This window comes from Megalobrama amblycephala, linkage group LG4 (assembly GCF_018812025.1).
Source record: "Megalobrama amblycephala isolate DHTTF-2021 linkage group LG4, ASM1881202v1, whole genome shotgun sequence".
Taxonomy (NCBI): Eukaryota; Metazoa; Chordata; class Actinopteri; order Cypriniformes; family Xenocyprididae; genus Megalobrama; species Megalobrama amblycephala.
In genome coordinates, this window is record NC_063047.1 from 41,877,947 (window position 1) to 41,902,882 (window position 24,936).

Below are 24,936 nucleotides of genomic sequence, written 5' to 3' on the forward strand. Positions count from 1 at the left end.
CTTAAGTCACTACTGTTAACTACTAATCAAGATGTGTTAACTAATCAGTATGTAAAAGAATTTTATGATTATGTTAAGTAACAGTTAGCTAATCAATAACTAATGAATTCTGTCATATCTCCTGAAGAACTGCTATTAATTATCTACTAATTAAAGTTCAAGAAAAATAACTATGAAGTAACTACTAATGAACAGAAAATGATACATTTTCAAAATTACTTGAGTAAAATTACTACTACTTTGTACTTTGTTACAGTCCATCACTTATTATTATTATTATTATGGAAATTAAATATGCATTAATATGCTGCATAATATGCTGCACTCCCAAAAAGATTCATTACTACAAATTGTTCAGAATGTTTTTCTGTATGGTAAAAAACTAAGAAATCAGCTTTGAAAAGGAGCCTCACCCCCACTGCCTTGCCATAAGTATCCAACGTACCACAGATATAAAATGTTTTATTTATTTATTTACCCAAATGCAGGGATGAGGCTGTTGAGTCATTTTTGGGTTATTTTTTCAGTGTTGGGTCAGAATTATGTGGTAATTATTTATTAATTACTAATGGGTTCCCTGTGTTTTCATTTTAGAATACTGTTCCAGGTTCTAAGTAATTACAGCAGAATTATCTAATAATTCTTTATGAATTGCTAATGGGTTCCCTGTATTTTCACTTTCCCTCAATCATGGACTTACATACTGGAATTTACTCAAACATAATGTGATATGCTGAGGAAAACAGACACACTTACAGTACTGTAAATAAAATATAAAACCTACTCTGAGGTAAGTTGGCTATGGCAAGGCATTTAGAGTGGGGGTTGGATTCCTTTCCAAAGTTGATTTCTTGAACACTCACAAAACAATTATTTACCATACAGGCAAATACCTCCATAAAATGTCTTGTATTTTATTAATATTGCATTTTCATAAGACTACTACTGATAACATTAGTAAATAAGAGAGGGGCACAACTCAATGTAATTGTGTTTGTTCATCAGTAGTTACTTCATAGTTATTTTTCTTGAACTTTAATTAGTAGATAATTAATAGTAGTTCTTCAGGAGGTATGACAGAATTCATTAGTTATTGATTAGCCAACTGTTACTTAACGTAATCATAAAATTCTATTACATACTGATTAGTTAACATATCTTCCTTAGCAGTTAACAGTAGTGACTTAGTAGTGTTAATGAAGAATTACCTATTTGTTCTTCAGTAATTTCTTATTAGTTATGCAGTAAATAAGAAACAGTATTCTAAAGTGTTACCCATAATACTAAAACTAACATGAAAAAAAAAAAAAATAATAAATTCAAAATATTAATAAAACTCTAATAGTATCTCAGTGATCCTAAAATAACACTGTCACACACTACCAGACTTTCAAGTCTTCTGAATACAACAAACACTTGCAGAAACATGTGCCCAAAATCTACAGACTGGCTATTACTTTCAGCAACTAGCGTTCAGACTGCAAATCGGGGCAAAATTCAAGGCAGAAGTTGTATAGTGTGTTCCAGCTTTTATGCTTTCAAAAATATGGCACAGAATTCTGCTGAATCTATTCATCTTTGTGTTAATGAATGTGTCGCAGGTCAGTGCCTGTTATGTACCACAGGCGTGCGTTTAAGCGGCAGTGTACAGAGGATGGAACCTGGCAGTCGGGTGAGTGTGTGGCAGTCACGTGTGATCCACCTCCTCCCATTTTCCACGGTACCTACAAGTGCACAAACGGCTTTCAGTTCAACAGCGACTGCTGGATCGAATGCAACAGGGCTAACCACACGGTGAGACAGCACAGCCGCTGCAAGCAGGTCTGTCGTGTTCTCTCTCTCCTCCTTGTTTTCTCTTTTCTTCCATCGACGTCTCAGTCCATCACCTCCCATTACTGTCTGCGGCACTTTCCATTCATCATGCGCACACTATCAATCACTTTTAAGCATTGCAATATTTCTATGTCATCCCTTTGGCTGTTCATCAGCAGCATGACTAGTAGACTGACAGATCTTACATGTGCTTTGTTTCATTCGTCAGTATCACAGCTTCTAATACTTGGACAAACAGAACCGTAAGGTCATGCCTATCCTTGGCCTCCACTCTTTCATTAAACCACATGTTTGTTGTGATGGTTAGTGAGTTTCCTTTATGATGATTAATGAAAATGTTGGTCTTTGCTTCAGGGTCCTTCCACCAATATTATCCGATGCAGAAAGGATGGGAACTGGACCGGCTCCTTCCATCTCTGCCCCAACCTGACAGGCCAGTGCCCCCTCCCACAGAATCTCAGCCCAAATATCCATCTCAGCTGCAAGGATGGACACGGCATAGGTCTCTGCCTTTCTACATTTCACTTCTGAGGCCCAAAAGATAGATTGCACACACGTATGCACTGCATTCTCAAAAAGTCCCACTGTAACTACAACAACATGTTTTTAATTGGATTTTGATTGATTTAATATGAATTTTCACACTCTGTACTCTCACTCAGATGGGTATAGTTAAACCCATCTGTCACATAGTCTAGAAGAGCTGATTTTGGTAAAACTCAACTTTGACTAAATATGTAGTTAATGTGGTTTGCCTTTTTGGGGCAGTATTGTAACCATTAACATAAACTGCATTCCCATATAGTCAATTTTATCATTCAAGTCAACTACTGTCTTGGGTTTGTAGAGAATTTGAGCAAGTTATTTAAACTGTCCACATGTTTGTAGGTAGCTAAAAAGTTTGGGGTCATTGTGATTTTTTTTAAAAAACATTTTTATGAAATTAACAGCAAGGATGCATTAAAATGATCATTTATAATATTACAAAAGATTTCTATGCATCTCTGTATGTAAAATGCATCACAGTTTCCACCAAAATATTAAGCAGCACAACTGTTTTCAGCATGACTACAAAAAAAAAAAAGCACCAAATCAGCATAGCATATTAGAATGATTTCTGAAGGATGATGTGACACTGAAGACTGGAATAATGACTGCTGAAAATTCAGCGTTGCCATCTCAGAAATAATTACATCTTAATATATATTAAAATGCAAGTCAGTTGTTTTAAATTGTAATATTTCACAATATTTGTTTTTCACTGAATTTTTGATCAAAGACCCCAAACTAAAAACAGTAGTGATCCTGAATCAAATGGGACCATCATTTGAAGAAATTTGAAGAATTTGAAGGTTTGTTTTGATGAATAACACCTGTTTGTGATGGCCAACAGGAAAGGAGTGTGAGGTGGCCTGCAGAGATGTTAGCAGCAGTGTGGTCCTCTTGCCTAGCAACATGAGCGTTGCAGCTGTGATGAAAGACCACTGGTGGAACCCACCCAAAGTTAAGGTGAGAGCACAGACCATATAAGATTTGGGTGGGCTCATTTTACTTAACTATTATAAATTTTTTGTCTCTTTAGTTTGATCTCAGATTCCAAACTTTGCCATATTTTTGATGAATATTACACTGAATATGTTTAGTAAATGTTTGAGACCTGGTCATAATACAAGCTGAACCTTCAAACATTTATGTAATTCAGTAACTTTATTTAACACCATGCAGTGCAGTTTAACACGATAATGACGTAATTTCTCAGAAATAATCTCCTGTGTGATAGTTCAGTGCAGGGTTGTAACTAACACTAAAAGTAGTCAAAATAAACACCTTAAGATGTAAACACACCAGCGCAGTCTGCAGTTGTTACTTAAAGCTTTGAGATTAATGCTCGGATTGATCATTAACAACAAAAATTGGCATTATAAATTGCTCCATGCTGTTTTAAAATCCAATGCATCATTATGTTTACATAACTGAAATAGACTGGACCACACACACATGCTCATTCACAGTGGTGACATTTGCCCTTTCCCCTGTGCTTTAGAATGTATGGGGGTATTCCAGAAAGCAGGGCTAACTTATATTATGAACCCTGTAATATAAACCCTTGACTCTCAGTTGATTAACCCAAATCTTTCTCACTTTATCGGTTATCGGTTTCAAAAACATGGCTGGGAGTAAGTTCAGCCAACTCAGAGCATGTTCATGGTAAACACACAAAGACGTTCTCAACAGAGTGCCAAATCCAGGAGTCACGAAAAAGAAATGTGCCATATTTCTTCTTTCTTCTTCTTCTTTTGTTTGATGGAGATTTACATTCTTAGTGCATATCGCCACCTACTGGGTGGTTGCTTAATAATTTTTTAATTTTGTAATCTTTAATAACTTTTTTTTATTATTACAGTGAACATTAATTATATATGAGTTAAAAACTGAAGATTAATTAAGCTAAAAGATTAATTCTTTGCTTGCAAAGAAAATATGGCTGTATAAGTTTATTTTTTTGTTTATCCATTTTGCTTTCCACATTTGTTGTAAGGTGAGATGCATTGCATATATATTTTTATTATAGAAAAAAACATTATATAGAAAATGTCCCACTGCAAAAAAAGACTTTTGAATGCAGATCCATCCATTCGTGTGTGTGTGTGTGTGTGTGTGTGTGTGTGTGTGTGTGTGTGTGTGTGTGTGTGTGTGTGTGCGCAAAATCTGTCACACCCACTGGAGCCTCATGAATAGGGAACACATGCACTGAATTCCTCTGTTCCGATTATGTTCAGAGAATGCAATGTTTCCCACAGAATTTTGTGGGTGGACGTCAGTCCCTCTAGGGAGGTCTGGGTGCATGCCACACCAGAAGAAAATTGTGTACATTTTAAAGTTAAATTCATCAATATGGTGCAATTTGAGAGTTCAAAATTAAAGGTGGAGTAAGTAGATTTTGAAAAACACTGTTTGGAAGTTAGTCGGGCCGACACCAACAAACAACGTGCAACCAATCAGCATTAGGGGGGCGTGGCTATAACGGTCGATGAGACAGAACGAGGAAGAGGGAGATTTGAAAAAAACTGCAGAAAGAGAGATGATGAGACACAATACAAAAGAACTCAAAAGAATACCACTAGAATGAACGGTTATGACTGGGCAAGATCTTTAGGACCCACATTAATATTAGAAAAGGTTTCCAGCGCTGGAGAGAGCTAAGCAGGAAGGCTGCTTTGATTCCGCTTCACATGTGAGTAGCACTAGGTTTGAGTGTCATGAGCTGGTGTGCTGTTGGCAACTAACAACAAACTCTTGTTTGTATTTAGACTCTTGTGTACTTCATTTTTTGTGCTTCCTTGTCGTTCGTTCATCAACTGCACTTTATTTTTCGTTAAGTATTTTGTTGTGCATCAGCTGTGATAAACAGACATCCACTTTCGCATTGCAAGTGTAACAGTGGCCAGATAGTGAGAGCTATACAGGTAAACCACTGCGCACTGACAACTGCTAGAGAATACAGTGTTTAGCGTCATTGTTAGTGCACTCGCCTCGCCTCGCCTGCCAGCAGCGATCGGGCCAGGGTTCGAGACCGACTCGGAGCAGGGTGGTTAGGATTGGGGAGTGAGTTTTGGAGGTGAAGCAATGAAGAGAGGGGTGGGTTTGTTTGGGTTGATTTCAAATATCAGCAATGTCCAGCAGCATTTTTTTTTAAATCTACTTACTGCACCTTTAAGAGCTCCAACCCATGTTCGGTGTGCAAATTGAACAAATAAAAACGTTGGTGAATTGACTTGCACTTTAAAGGAGACTTAAAGGGATAGTTCACCCAAAAATGAAAATTTGATGTTTATCTGCTTACCCCCAGGGCATCCAAGATGTAGGTGACTTTTTTTCTTCAGTCGAACGCAAATTAGGATTTTTAACTGCAACCGCTGCCGTCTGTCAGTCAAATAATAGCAGTGGATAGGAACTTCAACTATAACAGTAAATAAAACTTGCTTAGACAAATCCAAATTAAACCCTGCGGCTCATGACGACACATTGATGTCTTAAGACACGAAACGATCGGTTTGTGTGAGAAACCGAACAGTATTTATATCATTTTTTACCTCTAATACACCACTATGTCCAACTCCGTTCAGCTTCCGGTGTGTGAGGTCTGATCGCGCTCTGACAACGGAAGTGATGTCTCGCGCTCATTGAAGTATATGGGCGAGACATCACTTCCGTCATCAGAACGCGTTTTTTGACCTCACTAACAGGAAGCTGAACGAAGTTGGACATAGTGGTGTTTTAGAGGTAAAAAATGATATAAATACTGTTCGGTTTCTCACACAAACCGATCGTTTCGTGTCTTAAGACATCAATGTGTCGTCATGAGCCGCAGGGTTTAATTTGGATTTGTCTAAGCAAGTTTTATTTACTGTTATAGTTGAAGTTCCTATCCACTGCTATTATTTGACTGACAGACGGCAGCGGTTGCAGTTAAAAATCCTAATTTGCGTTCGACTGAAGAAAAAAAGTCACCTACATCTTGGATGCCCTGGGGGTAAGCAGATAAACATCAAATTTTCATTTTTGGGTGAACTATCCCTTTAAGCCTCATTTCAGTTGATATAGTGTCTCAGTCTACATTACATTCATTCTGGTGTTTTAGGAAGCCAAACAATTAAAATATAATAATAATAATAATAATAATTTTATATTGCTATTCCTATGACACTAATAGCTGTATATTGTAAAACAAATACACTGTAAAATAAATGAAAAAGAATATTTCCTAAGTATATTATTTTTACGCTACAGTAGGTAAATTACAATATTTTTGTTCTAATTTGTACACTTTGCAAGATATAAACCCTTGAGCTTTTATTTTGATTGATACTGCAGTTGAGCTTTCATTTATAGTCTAGTTAATGAATGTGGAACACTGGAATAAGTTGCTTTGGCTACTTACTTACCCTAAAAGTTACCTCAGGTTTTGTTACCAAAGGTTGTAGGTTACCTGATTTCTGTTACCTGACCCGCACAACCTGATTTCTTGAATACCCCACAAGAGAGGGTCTGGAGGAAGGAGGAAGAAACGAACGATGGAGGTTCTGCTCCAGTGTAAATAATTGTCAGACCCACAAACAAATATCCCTGTACAATAACAGCTTGACCATACGACTGCATTAATTTGTTTGGACATTGCCAATACTTGGTCACTTCCTCTCAGGAAGCTTTTGTCACAAAATATGTAGTAGACACAAACAAAAGCTTTAAACAGCAATAATGCATATTTCCTTTACTTGTTTCCTGAGAGCATTGCAGTCTAGACCTGGAGTACTTTAGAAAAAATGAGTATGATGAACAGGCAAACCAAATGTTATTCTCCACACCTCAACCTGTGGTCAGTGATGACGAAAACATGCTTAACCTTTACCATGACTACTACATGGTGACTGTTTAAACCATTGTCATATTCCAGATGGCTGTGGGTTGTAACATTTGAAAGGGTCTTACTCCTCACCAACACTTGCTCCTCACAGTCCTCAGAGTCTGTAAGACGAGAAAGAAGTGATTTTATCTCAACAGTAAGGTCTTTGCTTTGTGTCCTACTGACAGATGGTGACCGCAGAACAGCTTGTGACTCGTTGAAGCTCATGGAAAGAGTCAAAAGTGTGGCTTATTCTTCTATATCTTTGTGGAAACTAGTGATTTCATACGACAGTATATCAATAGCTGCGGCTAGGGTCACAGAGGCCAGACAGGTCTCAAGGAATATCCATTTCCGTATTTACTATGTCATTCATTTATATATGGACTACTGAATGACATTTTTGGGTGACGTCATGCCCGCCAGTGGTTATGAGGTTGTCTGGATTATTCATTCCATATTTGCATTTCCTCCTCTGTACTATTGTGGACGTTCTTTGGTGTGGTCATGCTTTTCATTCTTTTTCAATGTGGTCTGTGCCATGTGGTTCTTTACTTGATTGTTTAAGCTGTAGTGGAGCTTTAGGAAGCACAAACAAATTTACCGCTTTCATCTGAGAGTGCTGCTATAGCTTCCTCCAGGCCTAATCTTAGACATTATAGGTTTTCTTGAGGATAAATCAGCCTTGTAGGGGGATTGACCTGACAAGGTCTTTTGAGTTTGTTCATGGAATTTAATGGAGATCGAACCTGAGTGGTTTATTTCCATCAATTGTAATATTGTTTTATGAGACTTGGAAGAAAATCCTGCTGTATGTCGTCCTCCTAAAGGCCCCGATATACTCATGGTGAAGTTCTTTTTCGTTCTTCAAAAGTTTGATATACCTCAGCACCTGTATGAATACATAAACATTTATATAATATAATATGCATTTAGATGAATATGTTAAAGGGTACATAACACACACAGTTTCTGTGAATCTCATGTTAATCTTGAGTACCTATAGAGTAGTATAGCATCCTTCATATCTCTGAAGAGTCTTTAGTTTTATCATATTTATAAAAGAGAGATAAGCTGTACCAAGTCTTTCCGAAAACAGCCGAGCTCCTGGAGGTGTGCCGTGTGAGCAGAACTAAAGAGTGACGAGCATGTGCAGCTTTTGTGCAGCGATCTTCTGCAAGCTATCAATGGTCAGCTAAACAAATGTATTTAAACACACACAATACACCATCACATTATCCATGGATAACTTTTGAATCACTTTAATGAGTATAGTAAATGATGAATTTATGAATTCACTACATTCGTGTTGTTTATATTATATGCACTTAGGTGCCTATTGCCAACAAAACAGACATTTGATGCAGTTTTACTTAACACCTGCGGTTCCAACTCATGACCGGGATTATTATCGCTGTGACCGCTCCACCTTTCAGTTTCAAACGATCTGTAAATCCAGCGTAGAACTGGGTTTGTTTATAAAACCACAAGCGCTGATCCTGAGGGCTCGAGCAGCCACGGAAAAACATGAGATATTCTCCATTCATTTTAACCAATAAAAAAGTGATTGCAACTATCAGACACGACTTTATCCTTATTTTGATAGTTAATTTAAGGCGATTTCTATGGTTATTTTAATGACAAATGTCGAGAGCGCGTCAATGTAATGTGTGAGCACAAATCTCCCAGCTCAACTTAACACTGGGTTCTTTGGGAAGCAAGGTTATCTTTCCTTCACAACCAAAAACACACTTCTTTGGTGACATTGTTGATTTCATGGTCTAAAAACAAAGTGACAAATCTTTCTCGAGCAAGTCCTGTGCAGGACTTCCGTAAAGCCGAACGAAGTGCATTGATGGGCATGCTCTTGCTCTCGCTCTGGTGGATGTGTGCGCGTACGCTCTTCCAGGAGAAGTGCCTGTACAAGGAATTCTGCCCTTTATTACATAATAAAGGGCCATACTCGAAAAAAACTGTCTGAAGTTTGTGAGAAATCTGAAGAGTATTTTTGGCACAGAAATACTCTGTTATATGTCTAACTCCTTTTTTGAAACTTTGGCCATGTTTAGCATGAGAATCCAACTCTTTAACAGTGTAAATAAGAATGCATGAAATAGCATTAGGACCCCACATATGTTAATATGTGCTGCTTTCCTTTTAATAACAAAATAATCACACAACAGAAATTACAGTGATGGAAAAACAACAGTTAAGAAAGCACCTGATCATGGGGATGTGGATATGTTTGCACAAGCTCTGTAATTTGCCACTTCAGTGAAGCTGACACTTTTATTTTTGTAGCATTTAATGCAATAGATTGCTTTAAAGCAAGTAGTTTATAGTATTAAACATGTCAACTTTCCAGCGTGTTAATGATTTTAAAACAGAAGAAATTAACCGAAAATTTTCAACGCCGAAGAACACACCTACCTATTGTGTTATCACCATGGACCAATGGTACTTCGAAGGTGTTTACCAGCCGAAGCAAACTTTACTGGAATGTTCACTTTGGCAAGCTGTTTCGAACTCCAAATGAACTTAGTTTTGACCTGCTTTTGTTTGAAATGACATTGCACCAAATTTGCTCTTCGATTTCACTTGAAGTACTGTATATTGGTACTAGCTTGAGAGAGCCATCAGGAAATGTTGTGTCTTGACCATATACAACAGAAAACATGAAAGTCCTTAAAAAATGAAAAGCAGTCTCTGAAGCATATAGTATAAAACTCTATTTAATAAAAGCCAGGTAGCACTCTGGGCAGCTGGGCCTTTGGAGAAACTATAAAAACAAGCACAAGTTCAGGAGCAGACGGTTTAAATTAGGCCTTGAGTAAACAAGCCGCTTGGGTCCTTGATGTGACATTGAATACTAAGCGTGTGTATGTGTGTGTGGATGGCCACAGTTGGCCAGCAGGGCGAACGCCTGCTTTCTTGGAAATGTTCTGTTTATGCTCACCCTTTCCATTCCTCATTGCATCTGGAGTTCCCCCAGACTGCGTCATTTCACCTCTCCAAACATCCTCTCTACCTGTGCTAACCCAGGAGGCTGAGCTGCCGAAGTCTGCCGCCTCCGTTTCTCTCTCCTCAGCAGGGGTGGGAGCTGGGTAGCACTCCTGGAGTTTAATGAGTCCCCTACTTAGCCAAACTCTTAAGACTGTAATCCTTCAAGCCGAGCTCTTTCATTGATTCCGAGCTGATTTAAGCATCACCACCGGAACAGTGGGCTCATAGAGGATTTTATTTGTTTGTGTTCTGTGTGTTAGGCAAAGAAATCTGTCAACAAGCAGAGCAAAGGTTCTCCACATTCAAACTGAAATCCCTGCCAGACTGAAGGCTTATTAGCAATTCTTGCTAAGGATTTGAACAAACCCCTGACCCTGTGTGCTGAATCTTAGTCCGTAACTCATCCTGCGCCATGTTATAGACATCAAATCATGAGGCTTTTTAAAGGAAGCTGTGCTGTTACTGTTCTAGTAAGCAAACGTAATTTTTTGGCTTGCTGGATAATAAAACAGTCGGAAAAAATCCAGTAGACGTACATTAAAATGTAGTGATCAGAATATTACAGAGACTTGGAAGTCTGACTTTTAACCACTCAGAACACCTCGGCAATAGTTTTGTGTGAGCAAGCATCACTCACATTCTCTAAAATATATCCACAGTGGCTGCTTTTTGTTTAGTTAATTCATTCTAATGTAACTAATGAATCTGAAACTGTTAAACTTTAACTTTGTTATTCCATCATTTTCTCTTATACAGAATATTGTGTGCACTATGGGACTCAAGTGGTACCCTAACCCAGAAGCCCTCCATTGCATAAAGGGATGCGAGGTAAGACTTACCTGGCTTATTTCTACAGTTTTTTTTTTTTAAATTATTGTTATTTAATTTTATTAAAGCTGCAGTCCGTGATTTTTGGCACTCTAGCGGTTAATTAACAGAACTGCACACGTATTGCAGAAGAACACTGTAGCCAGAGCTACTTTTCTCCGTATATGTCTATGGCAAGTCACGCAGTTACTGTGATACTCTGCGGCGGGTCCTACCAGTCCGGTCTGAAATAGTCCGAATATAAACACCATAATGATTCAGGGTAAGACAATAACATGGAAAATGGATTCATGTTGTACATTCTCATTATATCATTTTTGTAAATTTTGAACACAAAAAAAGTTACGGACAGCAGCTTTAAGATATTATGAAAGTTATTGTTTATTTTTTTCCATTTTCATTTATTTTTATCATTTGTTTTGTATCTCTATTTTTTATTTTATTTATTTGTTTTTAACTCATTTATTTTCATTATTCAATTAATTGTCTGTTCGCCATAGCTGAACAACATGATAGTAACATTATGCCCATGATAGTTGTTTCAAGGTAATCTCGCAGCCACAGCTTAAAGCTCTATACAGTCATGGAGGTCTGTTCTCTGGAGCCTGACCTTGAACAGTTGTTTCTGCCATCTTCTCATGCTCTTTGAAGTCTAATACATAAATAAACATGCTGTGCTTAGTGTCTTCCTTTCCTTTGCTCTTTGGGCCAGTCTAGTCTAATCTGAGTATGGTTTAACAGGGCCAACAAAAGCAGACAAGTAGGATTTGTTACCACCTTTGTTTTTTAGGCCAATTTGTTTTCTTTTTGCATTTTAGAGGAACCTGGAAACCTCATTTAGAGGGTATCATTTTCCCAACTTCCTCAAATCACTGAGTGGGAATAAAAAAAACAGGTGCTGTGTCTTCTTGCTGAAAGAACTATTGAAAAATAATTTGCCATTGAAAAGAATGAACCGACATTTCTACATATATGTTGCTCTTTGAACTTAATTTCTTCAAAGTACATGTGACTTTTCTTGCCAAAGACACTGCACTGCTACTCTGAAAGTGTTCTCCAGCTCAGTATGAAGATGTGCAATTAATCTGCACCTCACTCTCATTTATAACAAGTCTTGCTCTAATGTCGCAGTGAGATGACCAGTCCATTTTTTATTCGGGTCAGAGCTGCAGACTTTTGAACCCAACTCATCCTGACCCAGTTTCAATGGGTGATAATTAGCAGCCCTCTGAAAGCTTTTGGGTTGGGCCAGAGAGATGATTTCAAACTGGAAAAGGTCACAGGTGTGTTGGGCAACCTTTTGTGCCTGTCAAGATGGAAATGTGTAGTAACTCCCAAGGGAGACACATATAAGTTTAATAGGGCTTCGGTTTCCCCATTAAAAGCGGCCTCCACCATCCACAAGCCCGGGAATACTAACTCAATTTTTCCAGGGCAAAATAATTGCAACAGACTCAAGTCTGTGTGTCTATTTTTACACAGTTGTGGATGTATGCAAGTGTGAATGTCTCTTTCTTTCTTTCTTTCTTTCTTTCTTTCTTTCTTTCTTTCTTTCTTTCTTGATGGGAAGGGGGAACCGATTATTATTTGACGATTATTTATATAGCATTATGTTCATCACTGATGTTATTTGTGTTTATATATTTAGTTAATTTGTGTTATTGAGCGTTTTTAACTGTTTTCCACCAGCCGTTCATGGGTGATAATTACTGCGACGCCATCAACAACCGAGCATTCTGCAACTACGATGGTGGAGACTGCTGTCATTCTACTGTTAAAACCAAAAAGGTTTGTTTTTTATATATATATATATATATATATATATATATATATATATATATATAAATATATATATTTTATATATATATTTAGACATTTAATTAGTTGAATTTCTTGTTTGCGCTTCCAGAACTAGTAAATCAATAAGTAAAAAGCTGTGTAATCTGCATTGTTACTACATATTCAGACAGGGCAAATATGTCTTGCGTTGTTATAATTATCTCCTTGGAGAGAAAACACCCACACAAGTGAGGGGAAACTCTGTGAACCCTATCCACAATGCATTCTAGACATGTGAAGCACGCACATATATGTTTGGGTGTTTTTCCAAAGCCATGGCAACGAACAGTTGCATATAGCATTTCCATATGGACATTCACCTCACTTTCCAACAAAGACAAAGATCCGTGAGTTTAATCTCGAGGTTGGTAAATAGCCTTAGAAAGGCTTTTTCTGCACGCTTGTGTACTGTTCTTTTTCCAATGGACTTGTCATCCTCTTTCACTTGATCCTCCCTTGCTTTTTCCTTGAGCAAGTTTTCCTGGCTGCCAGAGAAAGTGAACTTCTCTTTTGACAGACAAAGAATGAAGTAACTTCTCCAAAGTTACAACAGCGAACTCTGGAAGCACACTGGATCGCTGTACCCACGCACAGTGCCAAAACAAAAAAAGTTGGCATGTGTGATGACGCATTTCCCGGCAGAATACACAACTTGTTGTGAAAGGTCTAGAAACAGCAGTTGGAACTGGACTCTTAACATTTAAATACAGCTGTAAATCATATAGAAACTTGTAAACTCAGGGGGCCGTTTGCTTTGTCACACCAGAAGATTACCCAAGCAAATAATAAAACTAGGTACTCATCCTCCTCTTGAAAGGCTGAGCTGCTGACGATACATTGTCAATCCTGAATTGTGTTAATAAGAGGTGGTAAAAAAAAAAAAAAGGAGTTTCAGTTTCTTTGTAAGTTGAAAACAAAAGAAACTTTTACAATATTCTTGTATGAATTCTGAAAGGTAGCTGCCAAAAGCAAATAATTGACTAAATTGCTCCTCCAGAGGGTAAGTGCTTCTGCCCGGTGTAATTTTTGTATTTAAAGAGCCAGTAAATGCTTAATTTTCATCTTTGTCATGTAATTTTAAAGAGTTTTAGGGGTAATAATGTAAATGCTTTCATTATGTTATGGCTATCACATCCACCCAGATGACCCTGCACTAAGCTTCACCTATCTTGGCTACCGAAATCTATCATGGAAATTTCTGTGAAAAGTGTGATTTTTCAGAAAAATGATATTTTTCTTACGTGATTGATTAGATATTTTTCTTACGTTTTCTTAAATGAATTGTGACATTGAAAAGCATTTTTATCTGTAATTTTTCAAAGTTTTTTTTTTAACATGATATAATGATTGCAAATCAGAATTGAGGCAAACACTTCTCACAGTCAACTGAAAAGAGAACAGACTCATTCGAAAGTGATTACTGTAAGTAAACTGAACTGTTCCTAACGTTTCTACATTACATTCACTATGGTACTGTGAACTAATTACTATCAACACTACAATGATCTCAATCATTACATAAAAGTAAAGACGTTAATAACATTAATTTCCCTCTGAGGAAAAGTAGGTGTTTGTATTCTGCGTGTTCAACTGGCAGTAAGGGTGACACAAAGTTTAATTAGCATGAAATTAAGATTAAGATTTAAAAATGAAAACAATAATGTTTTTATCCATTTAGTGTTCATAATGTAAGTGTGCTTAAAAAGAGACATCACACAAATCAGTCGAACCACAACACAGGAGGTGCGTTTGTAGGTACTTTTGCGTCTTTTAGTAAGGTCTGAGATCATGTGGGGTGTTCACATACAGTATACACGTTATATTGGCCCCAAGACTGCTTGAGGTGCTCAAATGAACTAGATGCGAAAATGTCCCAAAGCTGACACATATTCTCCAAAAACATTAAAATATCTTACTGACCCCAACATTTTTGAATGGTAGTGCGCATTAGAAAAGAGCTAAGTTAAGCTTGTCTGAGAAAATAAGACTAAAGTAGGACTGGTCAGTATTGTATATGGGACATATATTTTAAACTTCCAATAAATATATTCAAAGTAATAAACCTTGTTTATTGTGTGCTAAAGTTACACTTTTTTTAGAATGCCTTTATACTATATATTTTTTTTTTTAGTTCTTCCTTTGGCAGATACCTATATATTTTGGTTTTATTTTGTGTGGTTGCCACAAAGATATCACCTTGCACAATGGCCTGAAAGAAGACACTGTAGATCTTGCTGTAGATCTTAATTTGGTAGCCTCACTGAGATGCTTCCACTGGAATGCTGTGTACTTTTGTCATTTTCGGTGGTCTTCTGTGGGCTGTTTTCATTGTTTTTTTGTTTTTTGTTTTTTTGGAAGGACTGTGTGTTTTTCATTCCAGTGTTCCAAAAACTCCCAGTATACATTGCTTGTATTTGTCAGAACTCTTGTCAGCCAAGGTCTTTTCCTCCCTAATGCACCATCAATAGAGGATAACTGCCCTCACAAGCCCCACAGAGCAATTAGGAAAAACTAACCCGGGCCTCTGACGTGCTACAAGCAGACAGAAAAGCAACATTGACACAAAGCATCCTATTAGTTTGTTGGACTTGAGGATGACCAGGATTTGAATCTGTGCCTTGTAATGATGAGGTCTTCCATTTTAGAGGTGAGGTCATGACGGGAGAACTAAATTTGCTCCCAGTTGATGTTTAGTGGAGATGCTAAACAATTTTCTACCAAAGTTCTCCAGATTTCTGTTGAACACAGATCTAAGGCATGCCCCAATATAATCCTTAACTTAACTGCAAAATTGCACCCTGTACATGAAACTACATTGCCTAACATTGTGTAAAGAGCACAGATAAACAAAATGGAAATGGAATTTCAGAAAAATGATTGTAGGGTCTGAACTGGTGGGTCGCAACCCAAATGCAGTGATAAAAATGGTTTGTTCAGAGAGAAGACATTTAAACCAGACACTCAAACTATAAAGACAATATGCAGTTGAACAGGAATATATTTCAGTGTTTGATTTTAAGGCCATTTTCAGTTTTCTCTTGTGTCTCAAACAATTTTGGTAGTGTTTTGGGTTGCCAAATATTCACATATTCAGTGTAAATTTGTACAGTATTTTGAAGCAAAATCAATTGAGAAGCTCTGAACTTCACAGTTGTACAACCTGGCATGTTTGTGTGACCAAACAAACAAAACAAATAATTTTTGAATGAGTTTCTTTACATTGTTGTGGGTGATTGCTCAAATCTGCTTTTATTACTGTAGCTACTGGAGGAATCACAGTACCTCTACTACCGTCCCAATGACATCAATACAGAAAAGGTCAGATGTTGTGAGAACATTTAGCGGTTGCAAGGTTTGCTGAAGTAAAAGTGCACTGACAGCTCAGCTTACTGTCAAAAGCTTCCTGCAGACTTCTCAGCCTCACTTCTTTCAAGCTTATGTCAGAGTTTGTCTGACTCTTGTGAAATGCTGATATTTATACTATCCAGATGTCATAGTCTCAGGGGCATGAACTGAACATTAAAAGTAAGTTTGCTTGCATTGGCGTCACCTAATGTCAGTTTAGAAGCAAACAACATAGTTACTGTAGCTGGATAAATTTGTACTTGTACTTAATACTTGCGTATTAAACGTTGGCATATAATTCATGCTGTGCTGATTTTAAATTTTTTGTGCTGTTGGTTGAGGTGTGCTATTACATTCTTATTGTGGATTTAATATTATTTTTGTTTATTATTTCTATTTTAGAAGTTCAAAATAGTGTAAAAAGAAAAATAGTTTAAAACAGTTTTAAAGTAAAATGAAATGCACTTAAGAAAATATGAATACATTTTCAGATAATATATCACTACTTTTGGCTTTAGTACAATGAAAATATACTGTAAAACTTTTTCTTTTTTTTTCGCAAACAACTGTTCTTTACAATATCATGTTGAATATTTCTCTCACACACAGTATAAGTGACTCATTATAAAAATGACAATATATAACTGCCATTCTTTTTTATGAAGGGGTTCTCTGGATAGGAATTATCATATTTTGTGTGTGTGTGTGTGTGTGTGTGTGTGTGTGTGTGTGTGTGTGTGTGTGTGTGTGTGTGTGTGTGTGTGTGTGTGTAAAATATATATATGTGTGTATATATATATATATATATATATATATATATATATATATATATATATATATATATATATATATATTCCATTTTCATTTTAGTTAAAACTGTAATAATGTAATTGTGTTTTTTTTTTTATTAGTTTTTGGTTTTATTTTAAGAAAAAAGTCTATATAATTTTTATTAATTATTTTAGTACATCAAGTGAAACTAAATGGAAATGATAAATGTACCTTGGCAACTAGATAAAAAAAAATATTATATAATATTTAAATATTTAATTTGTTAATGTTTATTTTACTTAAAAAATGTGTTTAAAAAATCTCAGATTTTTTTTTTTCGACTACGTTTTGGAGTTGAAATTATGAAGAAAAAATGACCAGTCCTACTTTAAAGAAATAACCAGTCCTGCTATAAAGAAAAAATGCACAGTATTTTCATGAAAGATTTTTGTTTTGCAGTGTTTTGTTTGTTTTCCCTGGAAACAATTCAGGGATGGCTAAGGGCAACGAAAACATTTTGAAGACACATACACACACACACTTAACAACTGGAGAAGTGTTGGTTGGTTGTAATGAGGAGTGTGGCAATGGAGGGAATGTTGTCAGCCAGAGTTTGTGGGCACTATGAATGGACTAGATTTACAGTTGGGAAAATCCCCTACAGTGGATGGGGACACCAAAAGGAAAGGCTTGTGTATTTCACAGGGGCAATAAGAGGGCATTCCTTCCCTCAGTGCTCTGAACACAAGAGATCCCTTGTTCCTCTGTACGCATATATGCTCTAGCATTTTCTCTTTTTTCACTCTGTGCTCAGACGATCTCAGTGCGCTCCCACTGATCTGACAGTGCACACATACAGTATAGCTAACAGGGAATAAAAAGGCTGTACCACTTTCTGTTTAACATCAAAGGTAAAAACAGGCTGAGATGAGCATACTGTCGCATTGTTGTTGCTTCATGTAAAATAGAAGCGCAGGTGTGGATCAGGTTCTCAAAAAGGAGTCCTATTTCTTGGATATTTGTGGACCCATGGGGTTTTCTCAATGACAAACAGAAATTACAAACTATTTAGCTAATTCTGACCAAAAACAGTATTTTTTTGGTTCCGGCTCCAGTGTTCCGCATCCTCTTTTCCCCAAATGTAGAACAGTTAGTACTAAATAAAAGGATAACAATGTTCTTTATAAAATGAGAGCACATTGTGCTTTGTTCAGCTACATGATTAAACACATGCATGCACTCAGCTTTCACTGTATCTAATTTGCCAAAACTGCAAGAATAATGATGACTGATGTTTGATAGGTAACACATCTCACCACAGTATCAACCAAGGTCAGATGTAAGGAATTTTGTTACTGTTTTCATTTATGTTAGAAGGGAAAAGGGGAAAGCAATTGTTTTGGGCCCTCTGTGGGTAAAGAAAAAACAAATTTTAACTCTGGAAATTTGAATTCCTACATTAAGCTGGTTGTGAAAAATCTGGGAGTTATTCTGATTTCTCCCTTAAAGGGTTAGTTCACCCAAAATTGAAAATTCAGTCATTTCTTACTCACCCTCATGTCGTTTCACACCCATAAGACCTTTGTTCATCTTCGGAACACAAATTGAGATATTTTTGATAAAATCCGATGGCTCAGTGAGGCCTCCATTGCCAGCAAGACAATTAACACTTTCAATGCCCAGAAAGCTACTAAAGACATATTTAAAACAGTTCATGTGACTACAGTGATTCAACCTTAATGTTTTGAAGCAACGAGAATACATTTTGTGCACCAGAAAAACAAAGTAACGACTTTTTTCAACAATATCTAGTGATGGGCGATTTCAAAACACTGCTTCATGAAGCTTCGAAGTCTTTACTAATCTTTTGTTTCAAATCAGTGGTTCGGACACATTAATACAGTAGTTAAATCAAGCTTTTTTTCAGTTAAAACTTCTGTCCAAAGTCCTTCCCATCCGTTAAAGATCTTGAAAGAGTAAAGGCCGGGACACACCAACTCGACGTCAAAGAACTAGCGGCAACGAAAGCCGACGGTGTTGTCACCTCACGTCGGCTGCGTTAGAGAAAAAATATGTGCTTGAACACACTGAAAGAACTTCAGCCGACTGTCAACTAGCACACGTTTTCTGCACCTGCATATAAAGGAGAAAACTGTCTATTTAAGCAGATATATTTATTTATATTCGAAACTAAGACCGCATGTATACAAACCATAAAGCAGAGCTTGCTTACCGTTTTGAATATCAATCATGCTGATCACGTTCTTTATTCCACCCTGCTCATGTTATTATAAAAATATTTGTGCATTCGAGTGCTCAGGTAAGATGACGTAAAATTAGAACAATCTGCTGTCTGTGCCGTCATGACTTATTTGCTTGCTTTCATAACTTTTGCTTATATTCTTGTGAACTGACTCGTTTGTTATACTGAACAGCCAATCAGAGTTCTCTCTCTTCGACGCCAATTCAACATGTCGAATCGGCCGAAAAAAAAGCTGACGAGGACCAACTTCAGCCAACGGTGCTGAACACACTGAGAAAACTTAGTCGGTCGACGCACAAAAACTGCCTGACGCTTGACCGTCGGCTTGGTGTGTTCCAGGATTTATACATACAGTAATTTTGTCTTAACTCGTTTGGATTATTGTAATTCCTTGTATGCTGGCATATCCCAGTCCTCTATGTCATGGCTTCAGATGGTTCAAAATGCTGCAGCCAGATTTTTAATTGACCCTTCGCCGGGAGTTTGATTGACCAGCGATGTAACCAATCAGAACGCAGAATCCGCCATTTTGTCCGACAAAGCACTCAGGAGTTAGAAGATTAACCTCAGTGGACTTAAACTTAAAAAATGATGTGTACTGACGTCTTTCCGCGTTTGAAACAACATTCATTCATGTTTATTTGATGCTATAAATTAACTAGTAGGAAGAGATGATCGGTTTACGAGCCGCTTGAGCTGAGGCGCTACAACAATCTGCCACAAAACGGTTTTTATTGTTCGAATTTCTTAAAAAATTACACAATTTGAAAGCTGGGACTTTGTTTAATATCATAAGTAACCTGCTCTGTCTTGTTTGTCGACGTACTCTCAGTGTCCTCTCTGCTCCGCAATGTATTTTTCACTCTGTGTGGCGTGACAGCGCCATGGCTTGTCGGACAAAGCAACAGTAACTAAGGGCACAAGGTCTTTGCAAAGGGAAACATATTACTCCAATTTTAATGACTCTTAATTGGTTGCCAGTGCATTTTAGACCTGAATTTAAAATGTTGGTGTTTGTTTTTAAATCCCTAAATGGTCTGACTTGAATACGCCGGTCAGATTCTTGCAGTACACAAACAATAATACTCTGTTCCATTCAAGATCAAGGTTGAAGTTGAGAGGTAACTGGACCTAGACTATGTAATTGTCTACCTTTATCTCTGAAATCCCTATCCATATCCATACATAGGTTTAAACTTATTATATCTTTTTACCTGGGCATTTAAATCATCATAAACTGATATAACTATATTTATATTTATATATATATATATATATATATATGAAGAGTTTCGTTGCAAAACGAGATAACTCCGTTTTTTTAATTTTTCAAAAATCTTGTTTTTTGGTTGTGCATTCCAATTAATATCAATTCAACTGCAGTTGGTTTGTTTTGATTTTAACCTTCATAACTTAAAAAATACAGCTAAGTAGCACCATAAAACAAAATAATAACATGATAACATAATAATAAACATGTTTTGACAAATGTTAAAAACTGAGTTATCTCGTTTTGCAACGAAACTCTTCATATATAAATGAAATGAAATGTCAAGCACTTGAACTCAACTCACTTGATATTTTGTCTGTGCCAGGTGATTCCATTTCCGATGTCATGTGACATTCGAGAAGACTGTGCATGCCGAGACCCCGACGCCCAGGAGAACAACAAAGGAGTCCGCCACCGGTCCATTGGCTGAGCTTCATACACCCTGTGGCACCCAGGGGGCCTGCTGGGAAACCATTCTTCTCTACATGCTGCTTATAAGAGGGCCTTTCCACTCACACCGCACTCCAACATGCCCTCGTTTCCTCATTAAACAGCAACAACTTAAGAGGGTATGACACTCAAAAACAAACAACCAACCAAACACATCAACAACAGGTTTTGCAAAGGATATGAAGTGGAAGTTTTATGAATGACTTATGGCAATAGCAACCATAGATGTTGTCAAACTAAGGCTCAAACAAGCCTGGACTGACAGTTTTGTTTTTTTATGTTTGCTTCATTGATCATTATTTGTAAAGCGCAAACATGGCAATGTTGTTTTCATGTAGAGCCAGAAGAAAAAATGGGGGGAAATGGGAAAAAATGCAGCTGTTAATGTTTGACTGTAGTCAGAATGGGATGATTCCCATCGAGTCTAATCAAGATCACCTAACTGAATCGATGAACGAGAGGACTGCTGATGTTTTCATGATGCCCCTAATATCTGACCTCCAAGACTGTTTCGATGACAGTTTAGCCATTCGATGTGTCCTCTCAAATATCAAATGTTTTCTGTGTTCTTATATTTATCAATTCAAATATCAAAGAGAAAATATACAAATGGACCTTAATAACAAATCCAAATTTGTGTCACACGGATGGCTTGCACTCCTGAATGTTTGAGCTGCTTTTACTCACAAAAAAAAAAAAAAAAAAAAAAAAATTCTGGCTGACGACCTCAGCGCCTGTATGAAACATCGAGGGATGATGGGAATGTTTCACAGCGTATAGCAAGATGTACGAGTGCAGCTGCTGTGGCCCTAAATCACAAAATCCTGTATATCAGCAAGAAATGCACAAATCTGATGCCGAAAAATCATCAGAGGAGGTGTTGATCCAGTGAGTTACATCCCCAGCAGAGAGTGAGAGAGAGATTGTGAAAGACGTTGTGTTAGCACAGCTGTTGCTGCTAGTTTTGCTGCTGTGGCCATGCAAGCCAATTCTGTCTATGGACAATTTGTAGTTTAATGTAAGTGCAGTCTGCCATAGATTTGACCTCTGGTCAAAATGCAGTTAGATCAACTTTACAGGAAAACACATTCATATATGCGCAAACAGATTTATGCATGTAGATCTACTAACAGGTTCCCCTCTGCTGAATTTTTTTTTTTTTTTTTTTTAATAGACGTTAGGGCTGTCAAAGTTAATGCACTAATGGACATAACAGTTTGTCTGTTCTTTAAGATTTTCTAAAAACTTCGGAACATTCGGAGCTAATTGAAATGGACCACTTGTTCCCAGCAGAGCATGTTTTTCTCAATAAATGACAGAAGATTTTCTTTATGGACAATTGATTTATAAATCAATCCCCGATGGAGCGTTTAACAAAAGTCATTTGCATTCTTGGTGAAATGGAACTATTATCAATGTGAAATTCATCCTTATCCTGGTAAGATTAAGTCCATAAAGTGCTGTTCAATTTTCACAGTTTTCACAGCATTTCCTGTCTGTGTGTTTGCTACAGTTTGTTAAATATAATGAATATTAATGATTAGATTGAATATAGAAATTCTTTTTGAGGCGAGTAAAGAGCGTGGTTGCTTAAATTTAGCTCTGTCCAGTGTCATTATGTAGATAAGTCATCCACATTGCCAAATTCAAATAGACATTCTTTGGAACTGAATGCTTTAATGCTATGCATTATAACTTTGAAGAAAATTATGAGATTAATCATTTTAACAGATTGACAGCCCTACTAAAAACACAATGGCCACTGAGATGATTGACTCAAAGAGTAATAAAATTATGTACAGGCTGGCACGGCACATACCAGACATAATTAATAATTCAAATAAAATGGAAAGTCAGTCAGTGTTTGCTTGTTGATGAAGAACCATTCAAAAGCAATGCCAAATGAATACAAAATTGAGTTATTTATTGACACAAAGAATGTACTTTAGGCTTCATTGTGGAATATTATATGTATTTAGCATTCACACGGTGTTTGTGCTAGCTCAATCTGATGTTGCATTATATTTGTAAAGAAAAGAACAGTTAAACCATGTAGAAGTAGATTAATAGTCCTCTGTTTTTGTAACAAGTATCTCGTTGGCGAATATGCCAGTGCTCCCCCTTTTTGAGGTGCTCATTACTTTTGTGAAAAATAACAACATCATTAGTGGATAATGGCAGTGTATGTAACAACTGGCTTGTAGTTCAACACAGTATGCTATTTTGTAGGAAGTGTAATAACAGGCATTAAGTTTTATATTTGTATGTACACCAGTGTAAAACTGGAGATTATAGTCGATGGTGTGATCGTTTATGGCAGTCAGCATGACTCCATAAAACACATGGTCTTTTAATATCCACACATTGGTATGCAAACCACTTTTTAAAAGTATAGCCATCTAAAAAAAGAAAAAGAAAAAGGAAAAAAAAAAAACATCCAAATGACTTTGAAGCATTTTTAGCCACCCTCACATCTCAATCTCCCTGAGCTCTTAAAAAAATACATCTAAATGATATCTTTCTCATTACATTAGCATGGAAACAACAACTGTTGTGATAATGTTTAGCAGGCTACTTGTCAAACCAGGATATCCCAATAACAATTAGCAGGCTACTTATAAAACCCGGATATCCCAATATGGTTGTGTCAGCCCATCATGAGAGGTTATTTCTATGGCATTAATGTCTGAAGATAAATATTATGTTTTGCAGAAGTGAAGAGTTTAGGGTAGGAAGGGCCTTGTGTGTATATTTATATGTGGTGGTTTTGTTCAACTGTATCTCTGTCAATCGATATGTTTGACCACAGTTGCTGCATTTGTCTTTGTACAGTTGTTTTGTAGATGAAATAGAAAAAAAAGAAAGAAAAGAAAAACGTTTACCATAAAAAAAGCTGCTATGGTCAGACAGGTTATCATAATTGTTAAATTAAATAGTCATTTAGTGTATGACATTATTGAATAGTACGTTATACTGTGTTGTTATTTTCTTCTCTTTTCACTACCTTTGGTTGAAACATTGAGAATAAAAGAGAGGTGTGTGTAGTCCAATTAAAAATACAGACATTAAAAACACAGCTACCATCAAAGCATATCCAAAGGAAAAAATCTGACCTATGAGAGACGTGAGATGACAGAGCAGTCACTGTCTTATTTTTTCATGTACACAAGCAGCTCTGTTGTTATTTCTTTTGATGTAAAGATCATGTCATATTAAGTCTTTTATTGACGTCTTTGTTCCTAGTATTAAACTGTATGCTATTATTGTATAGTAAATGTTAAAATACTGCTGCTTTTATTCAATTATCACTTGGAAAGAGTGCCTAGAACAAATACCAATATATGTGCAATCTTATGAACCAGTATCACGACCGGTTTCAGACATCACTGAAAATGGACCATTACTGAGCTTTACATACAGTTCTATACTGGGGTTTTGTACACAAACAATGATCACATTTTCTGTCCTTTTTTTTCCTGGAAATGTTAAGAAAGCTCAATGTATTCTAGCGCAATGTTACCTTTTTCTTCTTAAGCCATGAAAAACAAGATCAAATCAAATGAAGTTTGGTGAAACAGTCTACTGTAAACATAACAGGATCTTTTTTTTTTTTCTTTTTTTTCTGTACCTCATGCCTGTAATGTTTGCTGCTTACTTATTCAATATTTTAGTAATTTAAATCTCTTAGCAATATACAATGTTGTAAATAATAGAATTATTTATTAAGAATGTTGTCTTTTTTATTTATATTTACACAGTTCATCTAAGTTATTTTTTATGTCTGCAGTGTTACTTTGTGTGATCAAAAGTCTTTTTTTCTCCCTACTGTTTATTTCTCTGTCTGTTCCTCTGTTCCAGTTTGAAAGCAAAGGTCTGGTGTAAGAAGTGACCTGTTTTCCCAGCCACTCAATTTGTATGAGTAATAAATAA

The 24,936-nt window shown here is 36.6% G+C and overlaps 1 protein-coding gene across 5 annotated transcripts in view; it reads left to right on the top strand.

The window, feature by feature from the left end:
* The window catches only part of pappab (pregnancy-associated plasma protein A, pappalysin 1b), a 137,892-nt gene extending 114,395 nt beyond the window's left edge, over positions 1-23,497 (top strand). For 4 of the 5 annotated variants that reach the window (XM_048189431.1, XM_048189432.1, XM_048189430.1 and 1 more), the window contains 6 exons: positions 1,602-1,821; positions 2,188-2,335; positions 3,227-3,342; positions 10,997-11,068; positions 12,758-12,856; positions 20,882-23,497. In XM_048189431.1, the coding sequence (XP_048045388.1) occupies positions 1,602-1,821; positions 2,188-2,335; positions 3,227-3,342; positions 10,997-11,068; positions 12,758-12,856; positions 20,882-20,986 (760 nt within the window). In that variant the 3' untranslated portion in view covers positions 20,987-23,497. The remainder of the gene's footprint in view (positions 1-1,601; positions 1,822-2,187; positions 2,336-3,226; positions 3,343-10,996; positions 11,069-12,757; positions 12,857-20,881) is intronic. The other variant, XM_048189429.1, reaches the window with a different exon arrangement.
* Positions 23,498-24,936: the final 1,439 nt, after the last annotated feature.